The sequence below is a fragment of the Neomonachus schauinslandi genome, chromosome 9, assembly GCF_002201575.2.
Source record: "Neomonachus schauinslandi chromosome 9, ASM220157v2, whole genome shotgun sequence".
Classification (NCBI taxonomy): Eukaryota; Metazoa; Chordata; class Mammalia; order Carnivora; family Phocidae; genus Neomonachus; species Neomonachus schauinslandi.
The window spans coordinates 82,444,490-82,471,225 of record NC_058411.1 but is presented as its reverse complement, the minus strand read 5'-3'; the positions used below and the strand labels follow the sequence as shown (position 1 = coordinate 82,471,225).

At 53.2% G+C, this 26,736-nt stretch overlaps 1 protein-coding gene across 1 annotated transcript; it reads right to left on the bottom strand.

Annotated features, from left to right (window-relative positions):
* Window positions 1-685: 685 nt before the first annotated feature.
* Window positions 686-23,932, bottom strand: TYRO3 (TYRO3 protein tyrosine kinase). Its single transcript, XM_021695623.1, is given in 22 exon segments — window positions 686-1,771; window positions 3,203-3,310; window positions 7,278-8,870; window positions 11,092-11,228; window positions 11,448-11,607; window positions 11,777-11,886; window positions 12,298-12,419; window positions 12,859-12,951; window positions 13,394-13,474; window positions 13,798-13,893; window positions 14,167-14,239; window positions 14,241-14,268; window positions 14,351-14,480; window positions 14,864-15,008; window positions 15,552-15,697; window positions 16,390-16,567; window positions 18,131-18,246; window positions 19,013-19,099; window positions 20,551-20,721; window positions 21,503-21,603; window positions 21,832-22,015; window positions 23,772-23,932. Coding segments are annotated over 20 exon segments (2,679 nt in total). The 5' UTR covers window positions 23,902-23,932; the 3' UTR covers window positions 686-1,771; window positions 3,203-3,310; window positions 7,278-8,479.
* Window positions 23,933-26,736: the final 2,804 nt, after the last annotated feature.

The following is a 26,736-nucleotide window of genomic DNA, read 5'->3' as shown; positions in this document are numbered from 1 at the left end:
TAATAGTGTCCACCCTATGTTAACAAGATTAAATATGTTAATATTATAAAGTTCTTTAAAAGAAAAACCCCACAAAGTTGGGGCTCCTGGGTGGCTCAGTGTGTCAAGTGCTAAAGATTCTGTCCCTCTCCTTCTGCCCCTCCCCCCTCCCTAACAAAACAAAACAAAAAAACCACAAAGCAAACCGTTGTGTTCACTAACCAAGCTAAAACATACTATGGTTGAGGATTAAAAATAATAAAGTTTACAAAGGTACAAGAGTACCTGGTATGTAGTACATGCTTGAACAGAGACTGTTAGGAACAATGATTCTAAGTGTCACACAGTTTTAAGCATCAAAAGGGGCCATGATCTGATTAAAAGAAAGAACAGTAGGGGTTGGAAGAAGGCTGCCCAGTTCCAATAATACTAGTTGTATTTCTGGAGGACACTATGGATGCACTGCAAAGCTCAATTTCCATGAAGTTTGACACTTTCCTCATCCCAAGTTTACAACTCAGAGTAATACGAGATAGTGCTGGTAGAAATACATGCTCCATTTTACAAAGGAAGTTTCAGCAAGTAACAAGTGATTCCGGCTATCTTTCTTTTTTTTCTTCCTCATTTGTTTTTTCTCGGTGGCCGGACCAAGGTCCCTCAAGATCACAAAGAAGAAAGTATTTTTAAGAAACATTTAAATGTTCTGAGGACTGCATATATTTTCATCCATTTTATATTGACACGTTATACATAATATTTCACTTTAATAAAAGATTTCTGCTACGAAACTGAAAAAAATGAAAAATTGTCTACTGAGCTGGATTATGTTCTTTTTGGCTTTAGCAATGTCCTCCGGGTCTTCAGCTCCGTTTTGCCCAGTAAGCATCTGCAGACCTTGTTTCCATGTGGCCTCGCCACGGCTCCAGCCACCTGGCTCGGACATTTTCCGGCCTCCACTCTGCCCAGCTGGCTCCAGCCACCCCGGCCAGGCCAGCTCTCTCCTCCTCTGCCCTCCCCGGGGCGCGCCTACTGTCCACACTGCTCCTTAGCTCTTCTTGGGCAAACTCCGGGTGCCTTCCTTGTTTCCCAGCGCCTGAGCTCCCAGGGCGGAAAAACTGGAGCTCACGGTTCTTTTCTGTCCGTCGTGGCCAAGTCAATCCTTGTTGAAAGAAATTTTACCTCCAGAGGAGACAAACTTCGGACAGCTTTGACAAAAGCCGCGCGGGCATTGGGCGCGGGCGATCGGCGTGGGGGGGGGGGGCATCCGCCAACCTGGAGCTGCGCGGCTCCCCCTCCCCGCGGCTCCCCCGGCCCGGGGAAGTGCTCCCTCGGCTGCCGCAGTGCAGTGCCCGCCGGCCAGCCGGCCGCGCTCCGCGGCCAGGCTGCAGCTGGGGCCCCTCCACGCCGCGGACAAAGGCGCTCCTGTTCCGCCGCCCGGCCAGAGCCTTTCTCCGCCGACGCCGGGGCGGAGCGAGCCCGCACGTGACGCTGCGCGTGGCTCCGCGTGTGGCCCGGTCCCTCGCGGGCCCGCGGAGGCAGCGCGTTGAGCCGCGCTAGGCCCGGAGCCGGGCTTCAGGCTCAGCTTGTCGGCACCCGGGTAGAAGGACCCTCACCCGGCATTTCTGGGAGCCCGCCAGCCAAGTTCAGGCCAGGCAGTCTGACTTGGGGCCTTTTGGGTTCTCAAGGGTCGAGACGTAAAATTCCTTTCTCCCTTTTAATGATCCAGGGGGTCTTCCTCCAGTCCTCTGTGTCTTAGGGAGGACCCAAACAACTTCTCCCTTTTGCTTTGCCCCTTTTTGGTGGGAAAAATAGTAATTTGGGGAAAAGGTGAGAAATTGTGCCTAGCATTTACTGAGCCTTGGCTACGTACGTGGCCCTCTTATAGGCACAGATAATTAGTTTCAGTTAATCCTCAAAAGGATTTGTGAAATAAATATTATTTTCCCATTCTACCTTTGCATTTTTAGAAAACTGAGGTTAGGATTTTGTGCTGAGGGCCTGGGAATACTGCAATTAATAAAGCAGACAAGATCCTGTGCTCACTCAACTTACAAGGGGGAGAGGGTGGATAATCACAACTAATTAATTACAAAAGGGGAATGAGAGCCCTGAAGATAAGCTCCCCAGGTGCTGAGGGATGGGGCTTTATAACCAGGGGGGCATGACCTGGCCTGGGTTGGGAGAGGTCAGGAAGCTTCCAGAACTGTTGCAGTAGTCTGGGGAGTAGGGGAGATCTGAGAATGTTGACCACAGGAAGAACCCATTCAAAAGAAACTGGGATAGTGGAATCAATAGGACTTAGAAAGCTGTTAATTGTGGATGGGGACTGAAAAGTCAATCCAGCCTCTCTACCACCTCTACCCTCCAACTCTGGGGCATTGGAAAGATAGAGGAACTAGGTAAATTCCTGGGTTCTGATCCTGATTGTGCCCCTTTCTTGCTGGGTGACATCATGGACAAATCACTCTGTAAAGCCTTGGGAGACCTGCATTCCTTCATTACACTGCTGGCATGCTATGCCCTATGATGGTGTTCCTTCAACCTCGAGGGAACATTGCAAAAAAAAACATAAGAGGGACGTGTAGGAAAACTACACCATACATCTACAGTAACATAGTGGTACTGGCACATGGAAATGGAATAAAAATCTGGAAATAAATCCCAATACATATGTGAACATAGTATATGACAAAAGAAGTACTATATATACATAGAGATGGATTATTAAAGAATGTTCAGAAAATATAGATCGTTCAATATATGGTGTTGGACAATGGGTAGCCACCAGGAAAAAAAAAATTGGATCCGTATCTCACCTCTTTTAGACCACTCAAAATGAAAACACTGAAAAATAAACTTTAGAAGCACTAGAAGAAAATGCAGGTTTCTAAAAACACTCTTGGAGTGGGGAAATCCTTTCTAAGTATAACACAAAACCTAGAAGCCACACACATAAACACTCACACACAGACACATTCGAACAAGCACAACAAAAAACATCATCTATGCCACATATCACACAGGAATAATTTTCTTTATATAAAATGAGCACTTATAAATTAGTAACAAGGGACCGACAACTTAGTAGAAAAGGAAAAGGCGGTTCATGGTAAAGATCAAAATGGCTCTCAAACATGAAAAGATGCATCACTTATAATAAGAGAAATGGAAACTAAAATTACAATGAAATACCATTCTCACTTACCAAATAGACAAAACTCACCTCTGGAAGGCACCTTGGCAATATCAATTTAAAATGCAGATTCCTTCAGCAACTTTTCTTTTAGGAATTTTTCTATGGATACATTCCTACAAGTATGGAATGGTATGCCTAAAAAATTCATAGCCAAGTATTGGAAACAACCTAAATGCCCATTGATAAGGAACTTATTAAATTATGACACAGCACATAGAAGAGTGGAGATGCAGATGTACAGCTAGGAAAAAATCTTCATAATATAGAGGCTCTGGAGGGTGTACTAGATTTGAATTACATCCATAAAATAGAAACAATTGTACCTCTGCACAAGGTTGTTGTGAAGATTACAATTAAAATACCAAAAGCACTTAAGGGCACCTGGGTGGCTCAGTCGGTTAAGTCTGCCTTCGGCTCAGGTCATGATCCCAGGGTCCTGGGATCGAGTCCTGCATCAGGCTCCCTGCTCAGCGGGGAGCCTGCTTCTCCCTCTCCCTCTGCCGCTCCTCCCCAGCTCATTCTCTCTCTCAAATAAATAAAATCTTTAAAAAAAAATTACCAACATAACAATAAAAAAATTTTTTTTAAATGTAATTTAAACAGGAAAAAAAAAATTTACCAAAAGCACTTAGAATATCCAGAATATATACCATTAGCTATTTACTTACACATACTGTTTTTTTTTAAGGTTTTTTATTTTTAAGTAATCTCTACACCCAACATGGGGCTCAAACTCACAACCCTGAGGTCAAGAGCTGCACGCTGTACCGATTGAGCCAGCCAGGCGCCCCACATATACTGTTAATAAAAAGAGCAAAGGGGCAGAACAGCTTGTACAATTACCTACCACGTGTGCAAAAGAAAAATAAGTGTATAGGTTATTGAAAATTTCACAATCAATCAGTAACAGTGGTTGCCTCTGGAAAGAGAACTGAAGGGCCAGGGACAAGGCAACTTATTTTTACAGTCTACCTTCCTCCCCTCCCCCCCCATCTACCTTTCTATACCTTTTAAATTTTTTACGATGGGTATTTGACATCTATCCAAAAGATAAATTATTTTATTTTTTAAAGTAGGCTCCACACCCAGCCTGGAGCCCAGTACAGGGCTTGAACTCATGACCCTGAGATCAAGACCAAGACCTGAGTTGAGATCAAGAGTTGGATGCTTCCCAACTGAGCCACTCAGGCACCCCAATAAATTAATATTTTTAAGTAGAAAAATATCAATCAGACACACATAAAGAAAAAGTAATTAAATTTTATAAGATGTAGAAATTAAATTATGCTCTAATCTTTTCCACTAGTGTAATTTTGTTAGAATGCTCATATAGTGGAGGCATTGACTGACTTTTCAAATTCATCCTGTACCCTTTCAAATTACTGATGGAGCTTGCACCTCAATGTGTGGACCAGCAGCATCAGCATCACTTAAGAACTTGTTAGAATGCAGAATCTCAGGCCCCACCCTAGACCTACTGAATCCAGTCCACATTTTAACAAGATTCTCAGGTGATTTGTTTGAGGGAGCTTGTTTGAGGTGGGAGAGGCACTGAGCTAGGCACATAATAAAAAACAAAAATATAAAACAGAACAGAAGCACTGTTCTATCTACTCTTCTTTTTTTTTTTTGACTCGCACTTCTCAAAATTGGTATGGTTAGATGATTCTGAAAAACATATTGTGGGTTCCAAGAACACAAACACAAAATAATCAACCTATAGAGCGCCTGGGTGGCTCAGTTGGTTAAGCGACTGCCTTCGGCTCAAGTCATGATCCTGGAGTCCCGGGATCGAGTCCCGCATCGGGCTCCCTGATCGGCAGGGAGCCTGCTTCTCCCTCTGACCCTCCCCCCTCTCATGTGCTCTCATTCTCTCTCTCTCAAATAAATAAATAAATAAATAAATCTTTAAAAAAAAAAATCAACCTATATGAGTCTATATAAACTTTATTTTTTTTTTTTCTATATAAACTTTAAAAAGAGCTACTTTCATCCATGATGTTATAAGTCAGGATAGAGGTTACCTTTGGGGAGATGGGAGGAGGCAGAGGTTGGGGCAGGGCCTAAAGGGCTGCTTCTAGAGTGCTGGTAATGTTTGTCTCTTGATCTGGTTGCTGGTTATTTGGATCTGTTTGTGAAAATTCTTAAGGACTGTGCACTTCTGATTGGTGTATTTTTTTGAGATGTGTCCTATACTTCAAAAAAAAGTTTTCAAAAACTCTACTATTATCACCTACCTCAAACCCCTTTACCATGGGGGAGCCAAGATGCTTGGGGAAAAAAGACTGAGCTGAGAAAATTATTTACACAGATTTAGTTACTGGTAGGTAACTCCCACTTAATTACTTTGTCACACACACACACACACACACACACACACACTAGAACTCCTGTACTTTTTTTTTTTAAGTAGGCTCCATGCTCAGTGTGGAGCCCAATGCAGGGCTTGAACTCATACCCCTGAGATAAAGACCTGAGCTGAGATCAAGAGTCAGATGCTTAACTGACTGAGCCACCCAGGAGCCTCCTGTACATTTTATTTATTTATTTATTTATTTATTTATTTTTAAAAATTTTATTTATTTGACAGAGAGAGACACAGCGAGAGAGGGAACACAAGCAGGGGGAGCGGGAGAGGGAGAAGCAGGCCTCCGGCCGAGGAGGGAACCCGATGCGGGGCTCGATCCCAGGACCCTGGGATCATGACCTGAGCCGAAGGCAGACGCCCAACGACTGAGCCACCTAGGTGCCCCCCTCCTGTACATTTTAAAAGGTGCCTACTACTGACCTGCATTCACCCGAAAGATAACATGATCATGACAGAGCTGCTTCAGGGTGCTCTCTGGAATGCTGGGGGGAGAAGGAGCACAGGCTCTGCTCTCTTAGTGGGTTTCAAGCCTGAACTGACCATTCATTAGCTTACATAACCCTGGACAAGTTACTAACCCTCATTTCTGTCCTATCGGAGGATGATAATTATATTCCCATCTTGTAGGAATGCTCTCTGTATTAAATGAGATAATATATATGAAGTGCTTGGTGCAGTGCCTGGCACATAATAGGGTCCCATTAATGGTAGACAATTATTTGAGAGTAAAGCTCTTCTCAATCATTCCCAAACATGACCTCGCAAGTAATCATTACCTGCAGTTAAAGCTAATTACAGCAGGAAACATTCTGAAAGCCACTTCCCTGGAAGTGAATTCAGGTCTCACGATCCACGTGAGAACCAGATTCTGGAGTACCAGCACCAGGTTTTTCAGGATATTTGCTTTCAGAAGCACCCGCCCCATTCCATTGCCCTTAGCCAGCAGGGCAATACCTGTGTCCCTCCCTGTCTTCCCACACCCCTCCACACAGAGAAAGGCCCAGTTCTCATGCCTCCTGCTACATGCTCCCACGAGCTTGCTCTCAAAGCTTCTAAACTATGGGGTGCCTGGATGGCTCAGTCGGTTAAGCATCCTCCTTCAGCTCAGGTCATGATCTCAGGATCCTGGGATTGAGCCCCCCATCGCATCGGGCTCCCTGCTGAGCAGGGAGTCTGCTTCTCCCTCTCTCTGCCTGCCACTCCCCACTGCTTGTGCTCTTTCTCTGTCAAATAAATAAATAAAATCTTTAAAAATAAATAAAGCTTCTAAACTAAAATTTTCAGATGGAAATACTTGGAAGCAAACTTCATGCTCTTAACTTCTAATTCGGAAGAGGCAAACCATTCTCTTTGCCTGTTTCTTCCCAGAGTTTCCCCTGGCTCCCAGCAATGGTGTAAAGATGAGAACAAAGTATCCACACCCAACGACAGAAGGGAAGTCTGATAGAGGAGTAGGAGACAGCCAAAGCAGTCTTTGTCCTTATTCCAAGATAAAGAACTTTTTCAAAACATTTACGTTTTCAAAAGGTCAAGGGCGGCTATCTCTAGGTGGTAGGAATATAGGTATTTGCCACTTTTAAAAATGATTTTCTACATTTTCCTAATTGTCTACATGACTATGTATTATCTTTAATGTGATAACATTCTTTGGGGTCTTCTCTAATTACAAAAGCATTTTGTGCTCAGTGCAGAAAACTTGGAAGGCACAAAGGAAAACAAGTCCCTTTAACTCACATCATGTAAAGATAACAGCTGTTAACATTTTGGCATATGTCTTTCCAGATTTTTCTCTATGCAGAGATGCTTCATTTTTGCGATCTGGAAAAAAGTAAACAGTTAAGAGACAAAGCCTTGGGTCTTTAGCTCTCAATTTTATTTCTGTTTTTAAACAGCTTCTAACGGCTTGGAAATATCCCTAACAGCAGGGGCCTGCCCCATGCAATCCGGGGGCTCCCCTAGCCAGGGCTGGGGTCCAGGCTCCAGTAACTCCCCCCCACCCACGCCAACCATCAGGCCTATTTTCTCTCTGTCTCTGGAGATTTGGGACAGAAGAGGGTCTCCAGGGAGAGGGAAAACTGGGACTAAGGGACGCTGCATGGAAGGATTGAGCTCAGACACAGCTGCCTTTGTTAGTCTTAGGATATTTTGGGATTTGGTAGCATGCTCAGACAGACTGTGGGAGGGCGTAAAGAGGGGCTCCTGGACTCCTCTCTGGCCTCACGCATTCCTGGGCAGGGCCTACAGCACCCCTTCCTCTTGCCAGGCTGGGTGCCCTGCCTTTAGAGGCTGGGCAAATGGCAGCCTGCAGTGATCCAGCATGCCTTGCTGTGACCTGGTCAGCTGCACTTGACTCCTGGCCTAGGCGGGCTGGGTCATCAGGAAGGGGACGAGGATTCAGACCTGGGAGTGCCCCACTGTCTCTCAGCACTTGGGACCTGACTGTATCAACCCCTTACCAACTCTCACCTACAGGGGAATAACACAAGGGCATCTCTTTGTGAGGAAGAGCAAAACCGGACACTTAAACCCCGAGCATGGGCAGGGCTGGGGCCCCCGGGGTGAGAGACACCTCAGTGCATGCGCTAAAGCAGCAGGGGCAGCTCGGCCAGAGGGTAGAGGCCCACAGGGCTGGATCTACCCTCCCCCAACTCCTCTCCACACCCACGGTAACCATGGAAACATAACCACCCCCCTCCTGCCAGCTGCCTGGGTTTAGGCAACCAGGCCGGGCCCACCTCCACCCGGCCCGGCCTGAGCCGATGCCAGGCAGCCCAGAGTGGCCGCAGGAAGAACTGGGATTGGCCATTTGGTCGGTCCAGGCTTCCAGCGCAGCTTGGGAGGACTGCCACAGGAGCCCCCACGCCGCGCGGCCCGGGCCAGGGTCCTCGGCCAGCATCACAGCCAGCAGCACGCCCCGGCCGCGCTCAGCCTGTGGGCTAACAGCTACTGTGGGGCAGGAGCCCCTGCTGCTGCAGGAGCCGCCTCCGGGCCTCACTGGCGGGGCTTTCCGGCGACTCCTCCTCCTGCCCGGGCCGCTCGGCGAGCCCCTCAGGGCTGAGGATGTACCGACAGTCACTGGGGGTGCCCCCCGCTGCCCCCACACTGCTGCCATCCCCGGCCCCGCTGCTGGCCTGGTCCCCGCCAGGCAGCTGCAGGGGGCCTCCCTCGGCGGGCCCCTCGGCTCGCTCCAGGTTGATGTACAAGGGGTCCTGGCTGGTGGACAGCACGGACAGGTGGCCCAGGATGCTCTCCAGCTCCATCCGCAGGCACGTGAAGGTCGGGCGCCGCTTGGGGTCGGCGCTCCAGCACTGGTACATGAGCTCATACCTGGGCGCAGAGGAGCGTTGAGGGGTAGCAGTGAGGACCCCCGAGGAGAAGCTGAGGCCCCTTAACCATACGGAACCACGATTTGGGAAACTTTTCTTTAACACACCCGTATGTAGGACTATGTATCAGGCCCTCTTCTAAGTAGTTGACATTTATCATTTAATGCTCACCACAACCCTGTGAAATAAATGATCCCTATTTTACCACTGTGGAAACTGAGGCCCAGAAAGGTTAAGAACCTTGCCCAAGGTCACACAGGTAGAAAGGGATGGAGCTAGCTGCAGAGTCCGTCCTAGGCTCTGCTGGGAGGGGCACTAGGCGTGCTTTTGTCTTGCAGAACACAGCAGGAGTCAGTGTTATTTTAATGGCAAGGATTTGAACAGCCACCCTTTGTCCCAAATCCTCACCCACTCAGGCAGACTTAAATCTTCATTGTTCATGGACACCTTTGAATCTAGAAAAGCTTCCAGCCCTCCCCGCCCCTTCCTCCCCCTCCCCCCGGGAAGGAACACTTTCTACATACACTTTCAGGAGCCTTACAGATTCCCTGAGGTCTTAGTCCTGTTCCCAGGGAATGCCTCAGGCTTAAGGGGGAAAAAAAAAAAAAAAGAACTAAGGGAAGGGGGTTCTGACCAGATGCAGTCAGAGCAAATGCCTGACTCTCTTGTGCCTACAACAGAAGCCCCAAACACTGCCCCACACACTGGCCCTCCTGACAGGGGCCCCCAATGATGGGAGGAATGGTGCCAGACATCGAAGAGGCCATGGAAATGGTCCGGGGCCATGGGTATGTGGCCAGGCTGGGCTACATTGTCAAGGCTGTGCTAGGAGCCAACTGGCGCCTGTCCACCAGGCTGGCTGGTAGGAGGCCAGCGCCCGCCTATTGACAACACTAGCCCCGGCCTGAGAGGAAGCTAAGCCGGAGCCTGATCCCCGATGCCCAGCAGAACCTCTGCAGCTCCAGATGCCCAGGCAGGCTACAGCCACAGGGAGACCTGAGCTCCTGCCCCTGCCATGCCCTGAGCTGTGCAGATGAGCAGGAGGGGTAGGGCCTGGCTCGCGCCCTCAGATTTCCCTCTTACGCACAGTCGAGGATCAGGGCACTTCAAACCAACTGCCCTAGAGAAAAAGGACCCCACCATTCAGGCACCTTCCTCTGCCTGTCCCTGATCCTGGACCTCTGGTCCAGCCCCACAGCAAGAAGTAGGGAGTAGATTCCTTCCCTGGATCACTGTGGACTCCCTCCCCCTGGTACTAGTGAAAAGGTCCCCCAGGGCCCCAGGGAAACTGGCTTGCACAGGGTGGGAAATACAACACTAGAATGGACAAATTACATTTGGCGTCATAGTTAAGAGGCACCTATTCTAAAATCACAGGCATCTAGGTTCACATCCCAACTCACCTACTTAATAGCTGTGTGACCTTGGCCATGTTACTTAACCTCTTTAATCTTTAGTTTTTCATCTACAAAATAGGGATAATGATAGTCTTTTCCTTATGGGGTTAGAGGGGGATTACCTGAAAGAATGCCTGTAAAGTACCCAGCTAATGCTAGTAACCCTGTCTTCCAGTCACGAGGGGTTCACAACACTCCACTGTGCAGTGGGTGTATCCCCACCCTACCCCACTCCCAAAGGCTCCAGGCTTTCAGAAAGGAAAGAAGGCAGTTCTTCTCCCCAGGATCTTAGGTCTCTCCACTCCCTCAAGAGGAAGCCAACCTCCCGCTCCCCCCACACCCCCTCCTTGTCTAGCGAGGAATGTGACAGAGAGGCAGTTTTTTCTTGCCCTGGTGCAGCCCTGTCTGAGGGGGAGGGAGGGCTCAGCCTGGGAGGTTTTCTTAGACTAGTTGGGGACTGAGAAGGAGTGGGGGGTGGGTGGGGAGAAGGTGACAGAATCGTGTGCTGTTGCTCAACCCTGTACCTTCTGCCCTCGGGGTTCCTGGTTCTTCCTGGAAACTGGAGAAAATAAGAGTGTAAGAAAGGGTGGAACAAAAAATACAGGATGGGAAAGCGGGAGAGAGAGTAAACGGGAGGTAGCAGATGAAGAGGCAGCTTGGAGTGGAGGTTGGTCTTCCCTCTGGGGACAAGGACATTTCCACCAAAAAAATGAAAGGTCCAGTTGAGGTTCCGAGCTCCCACTGGACCAGTAGCTGTGGTGGCAGGCAGCACCTGAAACCCCAAATTCCTCCTTCCTCCCCAGGTCCCCTTCCCAGGGCACTCACACGTCCTCTGTACACTCTGAAGGCTGTTTCAGGCGGTTCCCGCCAATGAGGTAGTTGTAAATCTCAGCATTCTCAATGCCAGCATACGGCGTCTGCCCACGAGTCATGATCTCCCACATGGTCACCCCGAAGGCCCACTGGGACGGAAGCAAGGTTGGAGGGGAGATGTCACTAGGTTTCCTGAGCTGGGCAGAACCCTAAGGCAAGCACATCTTAGGGCTCAGGGGCCTCATAAGGGGGAAGCCAAAGCCCAAAGAAGAGACCCAGCTAGGTCCTTGAGGACTCTAAAGGGCCACCCACACCCTAGGCCACGCTGCTTGTGTTCCCACCAAGCCTCACTGTGCCACCCTGCTCACCACGTCACTGTGCACAGTATACAGGTTGTCAGCCAGGCTCTCCAGGGCCAGCCACTTGACAGGCAATTTGGAGGCACAGCCCTGACGATAGTAGTCCCCGCTATAGATCTTCCGGGAGAGCCCAAAGTCAGCTACGCACACTGTCATGTCTTCCGCCAGCCTGTGAGGGGTGTTGGAGGATGCAGTCAGCCTTACGGAAACCAGGGCATCTTTGCTCCGCAGCTGTCCCCACGCACCCAGGTGAGAGCCGACCATTAGCTAGTTCTCCTGTCGTAGGCTGCTCTGTTCCCCACCCACCCCACGCCCCGAGCCCTCTAGAATTCACATACATGCAATTCCGAGCAGCCAGGTCTCGGTGAATAAAGTTCCGGGAGCTCAGGTACTCCATGCCACAGGCGATGTCCACCATGAACCGGACCAGGGTCTGCAGGGGCAGGTTCTAGTTGGCAGACAGGGCAAGCTCAGGCTGGATCTGCCCACCCAGCCAGGGCAGGATGAAGGGGGTTCCCTGGCCAGAAAGCCTAAAGACTGTCCTTGGAATTACTGAAAGGAGGGCGTTTGGAGGGGCTTCCCAAGGCAAAGAAGCTTTGGCAGATCTGAGAGAGCATCCAAGAGTCAAGACACTCCCAGTGTGGAGCTCTAGAGGTCTCTTCTCCCAGAAGTGGGCCCTTGCCCCGCCTAAAATTCCCAGCAGGGCTTGTGAGGGAGAAGGAAGCCTTCTAACATAAAAAGGGTCAAAGCCAGCCTGCCTCTTCCCAACCAGTTTAATCGGCCCTGCCCACCAAGCCAAACTCAATGCCAGGGTCTTTGTCCCTTTCCAACTCCTGGCCATTCCACCTCAGGCACTCACAAAGGGATTCTCCCCAATCCGGGAGGCGAGTAGGAAGGCGTGCAGGTCCCCGTGCTTCATGAAGGGCAAGATGACCATGGGGATGGGGAGACGGCCTTTGGCCCTGCTGCGGAGGCTCACCCCTGGGGACAAGGGAGAGTCAGGAGCAGGGCACATAGCAGTCAAGAGATGGCTCAGGTGTTTGCATGAGTCCGCCACTTGCTAGGTCCTATCTCTAGCCCTGGCTCTGCTACCTCCCTCCCCGTAAGTCCACACTGGCCCACCTACTGGTGACTACCTAAGATTTGGCTGCCCCCCAGATCTCTGGAGCATCTACTTGTCCCCTCCTTCTCCTCTGTTCACATGAGCAGTCTTCAAGTGCAGACCTTTGGTATAGGGCCTGCACGATAAACTCCTTACCTGGAGTTGGATCAGATTTCAGCCAGGACCTTCCTTGCTATTTTGCTATCTGCTTCCTCACCAGCTAAGTCCAAACTTCTCTCCTACAGGCTGCCCTCCCACCTTAGGGGAGCATACTTTTAGCCCTATTGTATATCTGCCTCCCCCCAAGAAGGAGCTCACCAACAAGCTTGGCCACGTGTGGGTGGTCAAATTCCTTCATGCAAGCCGCTTCCCTGAGGAACTCTTCAATGTCACTTGAAGCAATGATGTCAGCTAGAAGAAAAGGATGGAAGGGAGGGAATAAGGGAGATGTGCCCCCAATTCTGACCCAAGACTCCTAGGCCTTGTCCTTCCTGGGCTTCCCAGAGGGCTCAGGAAACAGTCTGGCCATTAGCAGAAGAAACTCCCATGGAGTGGGGCTCTCCTACCATCTTTCCACTTGCTAATGGTCTTCCCTTTGGTTTGGATAGCCCAGACGCTCAGGCAACCAGCTTTAATCACCCTGAATGAGCCCAGAGGACAGTCACTGCTGACGACAGAAAGCAAAGGGCGCAAACGTGTGTGGGTTTATGCTTTCGAACTATTCACGTGGCACAGACGGCATCCTAGTTAGTGCTGACTAACTCTTCTTGGAAAGTCTAGGGGTGCACCAGAGCCTACTTCCGGCTCAGGACCCCTTCCACTCCTCACTCCAGGTCTACTATTCTCCACTCACCTTTCAGCATCTTGACGGCCACTTTCACAAAGGAGCCATCCTCCTGCTTCAGCTGGGCCTCCCGCACTGAACCGAACTCTCCTAGGAACCGACCCAAATGATGGTGAGGCCCCTTGCCCTACCAGCCCCAGCCCCTTTTCTTCAAGGTGACCCTCCCCAGGGACACAAATCACTAGACTCCGGGGCCACTGCAGGAGGCTCCCTTGTCCACAGCCGACGAAAGTATGCTGGGAGTGCTCCTCTGCCCTCCTTATCCCCAGCCACCATTCCCCCAAACATCCCCGACTCAGCAGTCTGCCAGCATATCGTGTTCACAGGAGCTGCCCCAAGCCCACACCCCCAAAGTGCTGGGAGCAATCAAAGACAAACTCCACTCCGGCTAATCCCCATGCAGCCCCACACACCTTTGCCCAACATCCGGCCCAGGGTGAACTGCTGCTCAGGGATGAGCACATCCTCCAGTTTGTCCTTGAGTTCATCGCTGATGCCCAAGCTGTCCACTGTGGGGAGAAGGGTGGTGAGACAGAAGAGGGGCCTCTCTGGCTCCTGACCGACACCCCAGGCTCGGCCCTCAGAGAAGGCATGAGCTTAGTTTAGCTCTCCCACAGCTAGGATGGCAACCTCCACGAGGGTAGGTCTGTGTGTCTTTGCCACTGTTGTGTGCTCAGGACCCATTAATGTTCAGACACACTGGCCAAATTAATGAGCTAACAAAAAGAATACAGAAAGGGGCGCGAAGATAGTCCATTTTTCCTATGATTCCCCACACTCACATGTGGCCTCGATACGCTCAGGCCGCTCCCGATTGAAGGACCGGGCTGCCCGGAAGTGAACGGCCGGCTCCCCCCCGGGCCATGACACTGTCAAAGGCTTGCCTAAGGGGAAACCCAGGACTTGGAGTCAGCCCCAAGATCTTCAGTCATCGCCCGCCTCTCCCTCCTGTCCTTACCCCCTTACCCGAACCGTGTCTCCTTCCGCCTCTTTCGAAGCAGGATGAGGGCCAAGGCCGCGGCCGTCACCAAGGCTGTCAGCACACCCAGGACCACAGGCACCCAGGATGTGCGGCTGTGGGGAGGGCCATGCTGGCCTATGGGAGATGGGGGCAGTGGCATGAGCGAGGCTGACATCAAGGAGTCCCTTTAGAACTTTCCACTGATGGCCATCTGGCCTGGACAAGAGGTTCTCTTAAGTCAATAAAGGTCCCGAGGGGAAAGAAGCTCCAAAGGAAGCCCCAAGAGTTCCTACCCCGTCAGTGACAGGCCCTGGCTGTTGGAACCTACGATACGACCAGGGATTTCTATGCTAGTTCTGGGGCAGGGGGAGAATGACATATAGTTCAAATACCAACCCTGGCCTCAACTGCTGAGTCTTTGGGTCTATTAGAAGCAAAGGTGCTACCAAGCTCCTTCCACCAATCTAGGTTGGCCTTGAGAGCCTTGATCCCCTCTGCCCTTCCCCTACAGGCCTTACCTGCATGGTCATGAGAAGAGACCACCAGTGGCTGACTCCAGGGCCCACAGCCAACTGCATTGGAGATGCACACACGCACAGTCAAGTCCTTCTGCGGATCCCAGCCTGTCAAGTTGGCCCTGGTCCCCTCCACTGTCAGCTCACCCTGCAGCCAGGAAAAACCCCCATCCCACATTTGAGTCTGAGGAAAAGGCCTCCAGCTGGGGCCTGAATGCAGAAAAAGGTCCAGATAGGAACCCAGGAGGTAAGGGACACTGTGGGTTCAGGGACCTCAGGAACACAACCTGCTGGGAGTCATCACATTCCTTCCCCAGGCCGCAGAGGCCTCCCCTGAACACAAACAAGGCTCAGTCCAGGCAGGCAGAGGTGGGGGATGGGAAGGAACCAGGCTGAGGATAAGACAGCCTTATCAGTGCCCTCCCCCAGTCTGTTTAGGAATGTGCTTCCTGCTTTACAAGTGGCCACCGGATGCAATCCTAACAGGAGACAATCCAATAAGGAGGGAAGCCTGCAGGGGAAGGTGGGGAAAAGTGGACTCCCTGGGGTGGTGGGAGGCCCAGCCCACCAAAGTCCCCAGGCCCACCAAGGACAGCCATTCGGAAGCTCTAAAGGTCTTAAGAGTCCTGACAGATGACTCGGTGTACCTGGAGAGTAGAGGCTTGTCTCCCCTTACCTGGGTGCCCCTTACCTGGGTTCCATTGTCCTGAACCCAGGACAATTTATAAGGTCCCAGGGGGCCTTCCAAAGGGCCCTCGGGGATCACTTCTTCCCACTCCAGGATGAGGCCTGAGTCTGTGCGGATGGCATGGAGGTTCTGGGGAGCGCTGGCTGGGGCTGTACCCAAAGAGAGAAGGCCGCTAAGAGCCCTGCCCTTCCCACTATCACCATCCCGTGCTAGCCTTTGGAACCAACTCCCAAGAGCTACACAGCTCAGACAGCTACAGGTGGGGGTTAGGACTTCCCTCCCAGTTCTGACTGCTCTCACCCAGAGTCCTGTGGAGGAGGGGTGAGCAATGGCAGGACCCACAGCACCCTGCTAGGTACAGTGCTGCTCTTGGTTACTGCCTCAGTAGCATCCTTCACCACTTCCCCCTCATAGCCCCACCAGCATCTCTGCTATTGATAGGAGAACTCCAAGCAAGTTCCTGCCACAGGATCTTTGCACTTGCTGTGCCCCCTTCTGCAGTGATTTCCCCTCCCCCATGTGTGGCTTGTTCCTTATCATTCAAACTTCAATCTCTTTATGGGGGTATGCCTGGACCACCCTGAGGGCACTCTTCCTCACCAAATGATCTGATCTTTTCTAATTTGCATGTCTGCTCCACCCCTAGAACTAAAGCTGCATGAGAAGGGGCCGGATTTATCTAATTCATAGGTACACAGCAGACACTTGGTGTTTGCTGAATGAGGCAGGAACCCCCCTTCAGGTAACCTCTCTCTCAAGCAACTTCATTCAGGACTGAAGCCAACATCGCCTGTTCCCCGTGCAGGCCCTGCCCAGCCACTCTGCTCTGCAAGCCCCTTACCTAGGCCCTTTGTCCGAAAGGGCACCCAGTCAGCATATGGAGAAGGCCCCAAGGCGTTGGCACAGCGCACCCTGAGGCTGTAGTTGGTGGCAGGTGCCAGGTCCCGGAGCAGGCAGGTAAAAGGTGGCACGGGGACCACAACAGCCAGGACCTCCCAGCCTCCTGGAGCCTGTGTCACCTACAGAAAAGCCGCAAAGTAATGATGGAGAGGAGGGAGGCCGAAGATGCAATAGGCATGGGCAGGAGCAGGGGACAGAGGAGGTGGGGGGAGATCTTGAGTTAATGCCTCCTCTAAGCCTATCAGCAAACACCTGCAACCCACTCCCTTCCACCTGCCCGCACTCTAATAACACCAAGTTCCACGCCTCCATTCCTTTGCAAATGCTGTTCCTTTGCTTGGAACACCTGCTCTTCCTAGCAAAGTCCAACTCATCTTTTAGGACTCAGTGCAAATACAACGTTTTCTGTCAAAGACTTTCCCAACTACTCCAGAAAACTCATACCCTTTTATGCTTGATACATAACTCGGTTAGAAGGGTTACCATTTATTATAACTACACACGAGTGCAAAGTCTCAGTTTCTCAAGGGCAGAGTAACTGGGAGCCTAGGAGCACAGTGAACCAGGCCTTCACCTTACATTTTGGGGGCCCAGGACAAGTGTACAAATGGAGATCCACATACCATATGGCTAAATATTTAAATGTTATAAGTCAGCTAACAAATTATTGGACAAAATATTTCCTATGATGGTATATGGACAAATAAAGCTTCAATCAAGGTCAGGTTTGCATTTATAATCCTCTCATCCCTAGGATTCCCAAGCCAGAATGTGGTGGCACAAGAAAAGCTAGCCTGTGAGCCAAGGGTCTGTACCGGGAGGAACATCAACTGCGCGGGTGTGGACAATGCTACCTGCATACCGATTCCCCACAACGGCTGCCCTTTGGACTTGAGGTGCACAAACCATGCCCTCCCAAGGAGGGACCAGGGAGGAGGCCCACACAGGTCCTAGAAGCAGACTGGGGGCCATAAGGGCGGAGGTCCTGAGTATCTAGAAGATGGTGTAGTGTGGCAGTTGGGGGAAGGGGAGGGGATGTCCTCATGATCTAGATGGGCATATCCCCTTGCCTCTACAGATTCCTTGCCCAGGGGCAAGGGTGCAGCCAAAAGAGGGCCAGAGTGGAGTCCTCTAAATGGTATAGCCCAGAGCAGGGGCCTCTCCTGCCTGGGGGAACTGCCTAGAACAGTTTCAAAGGTGCTCATTAAAAACTTTGAGTAAACAGATGAAAATAAACAAGTGTGCATTGCCTCTTGTTTTTGATATCACCTCACCCAGGTTTTCCACTCTCTGGGGCTTAGAACCCCTTCTAGTCCCCTTGTTCTCTTTGGCATGAGTCAGGGGATGGGGCATGAGGGTACAGGTATCACCTAAATCAAAGGTTTGGGGTTTTGCCGACAGAAGAAAAACTCCTCCAGGCATCCCAAATCTGCTCTAGTGATCTGCTTTCCAGCCTGAAGAATGTACGGGTTTGAGCCAATTTGCCAAGTCACTTGGTGGCCAGAGCACCTACGATAAGGGGCGGGCTGGGCTGTTCCTGGTAAGGGAGCAACACCTGGAGAGAGCTGGACACCAAGCCCCACGGACAAGTGTAGGTAAATGTGATACCACTGTGAACAAAGTGCCACCGAGGCAGCCACAGTACGAACATGGCCAGGAGAGCCTGTCCTCCCTCTCCCTACCTGGATCGTACAGGATTGGAGCAGGGCCAGGCCATCGGCCCCTGGTGTCCAGGCCACACTAGCATTGCTGCTGGAGAGCTTTGTCACTGTGATGTTAAAGGGGGCTGCAGGCAGTGCTGTGGACAAGGAGTGAGAGTCAGCGTCCTGGACTCGAGTGCCCGGGAAGGAGTGAAGCCTCAAGTCCCTCCCTAAGGCCTGGGGTCCCCCCAACCTGATGATGGCTACCCAGCACTCCCAGCACCACAGTCATATACAAGCCAAGAAGCCAGTAGGGGAGAGCTGCTCATACCAGGGAGAGTGTTATCAGCTGGTTGCAGGGAGAGGTCACCTCTCTCTGAATCAGGGTCCCTATCTGGCCAAGGAATAGGATAAGAGAGTGGGTGTGGCGGGGAAGGGGGGACAACAGTACCTCGGCCTTGGGAGAGACAACTGAGAGGCAGCCCCTGCAGCCACAACCCATTCCCCCCCAACACGGGTTCTCTCCCTCCCAGCACACCAGCCCTTTGGATCTCCGCTATCATCCTGCTAGGCTGTTTTTCCCAGCCCCACTCCCTCCACCGGGACTGGCAGAAGCAAGGCTGGGCATGAGCCTTGACCATCTCCTGCTGGTTCCCTCTCTCCCTCCTTCCCTCCCGAGGACTCTGCATCGTGATGGGAAATCTGCTGTGACGTCAGGTTTCTATTCTCATCTCAGCCATGGCAGGGTCTCAGGTGCTCTCACTAGGGATGGAGCTCTGCCAATTAACCCTTCATCTCTCAGGTCCCAGCAGGGCCTCGGGAAGCCGGAACACCAAATGACTGTAACTTCACCCGGCTGCTGGACAGCTGGCTGCAAACGCCCCTGCCTCACTCACCCTCCCTCCCTCCTGCCAGTCCTCCTACCTTGAAGGCGAACAGTGGCTGGGCGAGAAGAGGCCAGGCCTTTAAGGTTGTGAGCTTCACAGGAGAACACGGTGCTCTGGGTCACCCCTGACGCCAGAAAACCTCAGTCAGCGCCCCCCAAGCAGCAACTCCCATTCAGCCTGGGACTGGGGAAGGGGGTTTGTGCAGGCTCTGGATCTGAATATCCTAGAAGTCCCTCCAGCCAGAGGAAGGGGCTAGACAGGTTGGAACAACCAGGGACTTTGGAGTCTAACGAGCCTGGCTATAAACCCCAGGGCTGGGGCTCTGTCTTCTCATCTCTTGAATTGGGAGGATTGTGCAAACCCACATAAAGCGCGCGGCACACAGTAAGCACCTGAGAAAGGTCATACTACTCCCCGTGCCTCAATCCCACCTCCCGCAGACAGCACAAAGCTGCCTCCCTTCTCTGTTCGCTCCTCTATTGTACAATCCAGAGCCCTTCTCTGTTTGCTCTATGCCCGCATCATTGTTGATTTGCAGATTCTTTGCCCTGCAATAGTTCTCAGCATCTTATGCATGTGTCTTGTCTCCCCAATTACACTAATTCCTTGGGGGCTGGACTGACGGCTTCTATATCTTTTGTATTCCTTCGATCCCCCATGGTGCCTAGCACAGTGTGGTGTGTGGAGTAGGAGTTCAGTGAGTGCTTATTATCAGGCCGGCTGCCGGAGGGTCCCAACCACGCACATCTGGAGAGAACTGAACTTCCCTCTCATCGGCTCCAACCCAGCACCTCCCGAACAGGCCCGGTAGCCCACCTCTTCTCAAGATTCATATTGCTAGGGGACTTGGCACATCAGAACCTATCCCTCCCACCGTCCAGTATGTGAGACCAAGCTCAGCCTCCCAACTTCTTTGGTCAGTTCAAGCCTCAACCAGGAATATGAGCTTTATTTCACAGAGAAGGGAGCCTCACAAGCTTCGTATGTGCCTGAGGATCTTGGGGTCCAGGTGGGTGTACAGGCGTTGCTGCTTTGGGTCTAGTTGTGTGGAGGTATGGATAAATATGTTGTTTGAGAAAACGTCTAGAAATTTCTGGAAAGGGTCATTAGGAGAGGAGGCTCCTGTTTCTTTGTGCTGCACCCCCCCCTTTCCTTCTCCCTGCCATTCCCCACTCTGCAGCCCTAGACTCTTGTCTTCTAGGCAAGCCTGCCAGACACTCCTCCTAGCTCTGCGTGGGCTGGTTCCCGGCTCCTTCCCTTGGGAGGGGTGGGGGGAACGGGTGCCCCTGGTTTCACAGGACTCATCTCCCAGGGCCAGCTGTGCACGGCCTGGACTACCGTGAAGGACGGAAAGAGGCTCCAGAGGCCTCAGGCACGCCCAGCAGGATCACCACTGATCAGCTCCCTGGCCAGCCTTGCACACCTGACTAATGAGCTTAGTAACGGTGCAGCTCACATACCCAGGCACCAGGGTGTGCTTTGGACACTCACAAGAGCAGACTTGGTGATTTGCACAGATCTGCACGCTGCCAGCCTCACCAACCCTACTCAAAGCTCCCTCCTGAGGCTGCTCACCTGTTACATTTAAAACAGAGGGAGAGGGAGCGGGCCCCCACACCTTCGTGCCTCCTCTCCACCACACAATGGTAACAGGTTCAGGGGGGCCCACGGCCTCACAAGACAGTTGGAAAGGGGCATTGGGTGGTACTGCCAGATCTTTCGGCTCCACAGTGAAGAATGGCACACCTGGGGAGAAAGGGGGGTGGAGGGATGAGCCTTGCCACTTCTCAGTTTCCAACTACCCAAGCCACAAGTTTGCTACCGTTTGCAGCCCTCTATGCAGAAGGTCCTACAGGTCCCTTAGGACTGGGTCAAACTGCAGAACAGGCATCTAGCTTGAGGGGGGAAGCTTCCCTTCTTTGGGCACCTTAGGAATATCCTTTATGCTGTCCCCTTGGGCATGGTAGATTCTCGCTTCCCAGACCTGCTCTGACGGCCTTCCCAGAGCAGGGGAGGAGGCAGAGGGTGGGGAGTTGGGGGAAGGTCAGAAAGGGAGGGGGAGTGGGCGGAAGCTTTAGCAGAGTTCTGCTGGCAGGCCCCAGATCCTGTTCAGGGCCCTTTGTTACTTTCTTAGTCACTTTGTTTTCCTGAGCTGAACAGCTCTGAGCTCCCGCAGCTGCGGATCCTTCCTCCCCTCCCCCAGCCCTCCCCCTCCTGGCCTGGCCACTTGGCAGAACAGGGTCCAGCCCCAGATGGGTGCTTAGGCTTGCTGCTCAGACAACTGAAACTGACTGCACCCCATAGACTGGAGGTCCTCATCACCCCCTTGGCTGTGAAATACCCAGACTCCAAGGAGTAGGGTCTTCCGATGTCTGGGGTAGGGAAGGCCTGGAACCTGGAGCAATCAGGCCTCAGAGGGCAATGGGGCAAATCAGCTTCCACTGAGCTCTCTTCTGCAGAGGTGTGGTCACTAGCAGACAGCACCTGCTCCAGGCCAACATGCCCACTCGTGTCTCTGCTTCCTCACCTTCTACCGTGAGCCACACTGGCTGGGAGGTCTCCATTTCACCCCCATCCTCCACCTGGCACCAGTACCGGCCTGCATCAGAGCGCTCCACTGACTTCAGGCTGTGGAAACAGGACACCAGGCTCACCTCCCAGGGTCAAGGGGGTGCGCAGCTATGCTGGGCAGACTCAGTGGGTTCAGCCTGCCCCCACTTCTGGAAGTTTCCACAGGTTGCCGAATAAAAAAACCCAGACCTCTGGGCATCAGCATTGCCCCCAGCTCCCAAGCCCAGGGAAAAAGCACAACCTGCCCCCAGGCTGGCATGCACACTCTCCCCCAGGGTCCTGCACCTGAGGAAGCCAATCCAGTGCTGCTCACTGACTGGGATGTACACCTGATCCACACTCTGGACCACAGCCCCGTCCTTCACCCACTGTATCTCGGGCTCCTCCATTCCCTCCACACTGCAGTTGAGCTTCACTGGCTGCCCCTGAGACACGGTCAGCTTCACCGGGGCTCCCATGAGCTTCAGGCCTGAGAGGTGGGAAGGAGAAGGTGTCAACCCGCTTGACAGGGACTCTGTCCCTGGAAATATCCCCCATCCTCTTCCAGAACCTAGGTTCTGGGTCAGAGGGCTCATCCTCAGCTAATGGTCAAGAAAGCAGAGGTTGGACAGTGTGGGAGGGAAGGTGGCCTGGGCCTTGGCTGGGGGAAGGAAAATGACAAGCTCTCCAGCCACATGTCTGCCACTGCCAAGTTCCCCCCAGCTCCAAGGAAGTGACCTCTTCCCCATACCTCCTGACTGGGCCATGTTAAGTTCAAGCCCAACCACCAAAAGGAAGGCAAGCCAGGCTAAAAAGATGGGGCCCTCACATACACCTGGGGCAGGTACCGCTGCACCCCTATAGTTCAACAGGCGGCCAGCTCTCTGCCCGCCCGAGGTGTCTGGCCAGACTTCACACTGCTGCTGGCACGCCCCTGCACCCCACCCTGGCAAATTAAAGGAGGCTGCGGAAGAGAAGGAGGGGGTGCTCCCTTGAAGTGGAGAACATATGGCTGCAGAACCACGTCAGATCAAACACATGGCAGCCTTCCTGGCAGCCACCGGCTCTATTAATACCTGAATGTGTGCAGGGGCGGGTGCTAGGGAGGTAGGAGGTAGAAGGGAGGAGAGGGGCCCTGAAGAGGGAGCCCAAGACCCCTGAGCTACTGTCACACCAACAGGAGCCACCTTGCATAATGCTACCTCTGCACACACACACACACACACACACACACACACACACACACACACACACACACACACACACACACCCCTCTCCTGGTCTCCTGGCATGTTTTTAAGCAGAGGGGCAGGTGAACTATCCACAGAGCTGAATCCAGTCCTGCTTCTTCCTGCCCTTTGCTGTGCAACCCTAGGCAAATTCTTGGGCTCTCTGATCCTGAGATACACACCTTTCACCTTGTAAATACTTGTCAACTTGTCACTCTTTGCCTTCCCTTCCCTGAGAATCTCATATAGCAGGGAGTGCCATCTCAGACAAGGTGCCAGCTGAGGCTGCTGCTTTAGCCTGTGACACAGGGCCGGTCACAGGGCAGGGAGGGATGACCTCACACCCCGTACACACCCAACAGTCCCAGAGGGACCTGGGAACTTGGAGAGGAGCCCTCCTATAACCGGCCAATGTCTCCATGGCCACGTGGGAACACAAGGCTAGCCCCCACGAAGACCAGCAACCTCGCTCCAGCCCATCCTCGCCAGCATTCCCCGTTTCAGGAAGCTCTGAGCGGGTACAGGAACTAGAGTATGTCCAGATGTTTTCCGTGACTGGGCACCCTCACAGCCCCTGTACCTAAATGGGGTAGGTGTGCCTCTTGGGTGCTGCTGAGTCCAGCCCCTGTGGTTTCAGAGTGGGGCTCTCGTGTGCAGGGCGGGCAGAATGGGGTCCCCAGGACTGGGAAGGGAGAGCAAACAACTAGAAACGTCGAGGCGGGAAAATCCCCTCTGACCACTCAGCCCACAGCCCCACTCCCTTCCCCTTCCACCCCGCCAGAAGAGCCCCGGACGCGAGAAAGTTGGGGGTGGGGCCCCGGCCCAAGAACCTGCAGCGGACGCTGCGCTGCGCCCCCCTCCCCCAGCCCCCAAGCCTCGGCCTTCCAGCTTCGTCCCCCCACCCAAGTCTCCGGCCCGCCCAGGCCGGGACTCGCTCCGCTGCGGTCCCTGGGCGCCCACCCGGCCGCGCCCCTCCGCAGCGCCCCCGCGTTCCGCCGCCTCCCGACCAACCCCTACCTGCGGCCGCGGGCTCCGCCAGCAGCAGAGCGGCCAGACCGGCCAGCAGCAGCGGCAGCGGCGGCGGCGGCGGCGGCGGCGGCGGCAGCGGCGGGAGCCCGGGCCGCCCCATGCTCCGCCTCAGCGCCATCGGCCGCGACGCCGCACCATGCCGGGCCCGGCCCGCGAGCGACAAGGGAGGAGGGAGGAGGGACAGAGGAGGAGGGACGAGAGAGGACGGCCGCGGGAGGGGCGGGGGCCGTCCCGGGGGGCGGCGCTGGGGCCCGCGCCTCCGAGACCCGCGCCCGCTGCAAGTCGCCGCGGCCGCCGTCAGCAGCGCGGGGTCTCCGGGGCCGCTGCTGGGCCACCGCGCTCCTTCCACAGCCGTCGCCGCCGTCGCCGCCGCCGCTGATTCATGTTCTGCGAGCCGCCGCCTCCTCCCCAGCCCGCCGGCCCTCAAGCCCGAGCTCGTACCGCCCCCCCGCGGAGCCTCGGGCGGCTCGCTCGGAGCGCCTACCCGGCCGCCGCCTGTCCGGCCGGCCCCCGCCCTCCGGCCTCCCCAACCGCCGCGGCATCCCGGGCCAGCTTCCCCAGGGCAGACTGGAGGATCGGCCGGGTGCCCGGGTGGCGCACTCAGCCACGCCCCTCCTTTCCCTAAACACTTTCCAGCATCCTTTCAGACCCAGCACTCCAGCTCCTGCTGTCAAACCTCGCTAGAGCCTCTATCGCACCCCAACTTTTGTCCAGGCTCTGATGCCAGAGTCCCGTCCCCCGTCTCAGGCCATAAAGCATCTCAGTCCCCTAAATTCCCAATCGTCGGGGCCCCCGAAATCGTGACTCAAGGCTCCCCCCTCAGGACCTACTAACACCCCTTCCTGCCTCTTTCTTGAGCCTTTCACCCAAATTTCCGATATTCGTGCTCCATTTCCCACCCCTTTATCTCCAGCATCTTGTGCCTTGGGTCTCGAGTTTTCCAAGATCTTTTTGGTAATCCTCAGGTTTTATATCTGACATCCCCACTGCTACACTACACAGGCCAAAGCCCCATGGCCCGTATCTTTGGGGGTTGTCATTCTTCCTAGTTGCTTCCTCTGCATCTACGCGCCCCCCACAACCTCTAAGACATGGTGTGAAAGTTGGCTGTGTCCTCACAGTATCCAATAAAACCTTAGCTATTATTAGTAGACCACCTTGCACACAGTAGGCATTCCATAAATAAGCAGACAGATGCCTGTTAAATTAATGAATGATTGCCTCAGAGCTTGGTCTGCCCCACAACCAGTCATCACGGGGGTGGCTGTGCCTGAAGCCATCCTGTCAGGCAGATGCTGAGCCGGTTCCAAATGCAGCCTACCAAGTGTTTCCCCTCCCCTCGCCCTTGCCTCTCTACCTGTCCCCCGGAGCCGACTCCAGAGGGCCCTTCCCAGAAGTCCTGGGTAGGGAGGAGGAACGAGCCACTCAGTCCCCTGTCCCCACAGCCCCACTGGATCTTTCCAGGGATTCTCCCGAGCAGCAGCGGCCTGCCTCTTCCTCCACTTGGCCCCATCAGTGCTTGCTTATTAAGTATCCTAATGATAACAACAACAGCAGTGCCGGCGGCAGCCTCAGACCCAGCTCCGGGCGCCCTCAGGTGGCAACACGGGGAGACACCCCAGAAGGGCTGTCAGACTTGGATGGCAGGGGCCTGAAGTCTGTGTGTAGCTGGGCGCTCTGCCAGTTTTCTTGGGTCCTGTGGGTGGGCTCCAGGATCCTTTCTTAAAGGAAAATACTTGTTCCTTTCCAGAGGCCACAGCTTCTGCATTTGGGCTGAGTCGGATCAGGGCAGGCCGACCGCAGTCTGGGGCTGAAGCCAGGGTCGCCGGGGCCGAGCTACTGGGGCCAGGGGGCGCTACAGCTCTGCCCTCGGGCACTTGTCACTCCTCAAGGCCCTCTCCCACATCTCTCCTCTCTCCAGGGGACTTCAAGTTTCCAGTGAAAGAAAGCCTCCTCCTATTGACTCTGGTTGACATTGGAAAGACTCTCTCCTAAAGGATGTTGAACCCAGAGCCCAAACCCAACTTCCCACTTCCTTTTCTCCCCTCATTTCCTCCATTGTTTCCTGAACTCTGACAGGGAATCCCAGACTGAGGACGCCCCTTAGCTATCAGTCCAAATGGGCTTCTTGGACATGTTGGGGATGCCACCGCCTTCTGCACTCACAGCCTAGACAAATTCTTATCTCAGCTGCAGGCCTCAGGCACATCACTGTTTCCCTGGGGCAGCACGCTTTCCTGGTGGGGCCAAGGAGCTCTGAGTCTCTGCTTTCTCTACCCCTGCTTTTGAATCCTTCTCAATTCTTAGTATTTCTAAGTATTTCTGGGTCCTGGTCTTCTGACTTTCTAGCTCCCACATAGAGTGCTTACCTTCCTGAGCCCCAGCAACAAATTTTTACCTATCTCTCGCTCTCTTTCTCAGCATGGTATAGGAACGTGCTTTAAGGGTATGTGAGCAGGTGTGATTCTGTGGAAGAAGTGTGTAGGTGGGTGAGAGGGTGTGCATTGTGATGTGTGAGGGAGGGTGTGCATTTGTGCAAACTCTAAATGTGACTGACACTTTGTGGGTGGATGGGGAGAAAGTGTGTGTGTGTGTGTGTGTGTGTGTGTGTGTGACTTGAAGGAGGTTGGCCGCCTGTGCAAATACATGCCTGCAAAATCTCCCTTTCTTTCATAAACGCATTGCTTCGACGGGAACTAATCAAATCAACAGGAAATGTATTTGACATAATGCAGGAGCAGCTGTCCCAGGAGTTCCTGTCCTCAGAACAGAACCAGAGCCAGCTATGATCTACTCCAGGGGAGTAAGAAGGGACCACAAGGGAGAGGAAGGGCTAGCAGCAGCCCCTTATTATGGATAGAGCTAGGTTGGGCCCTGGCATCTCCCTATTTGGGTGAAGTAAGTATCTGCCCACTCTGCCTTTTATGATCCAGGACTGCCCAAGGAGGCCAGG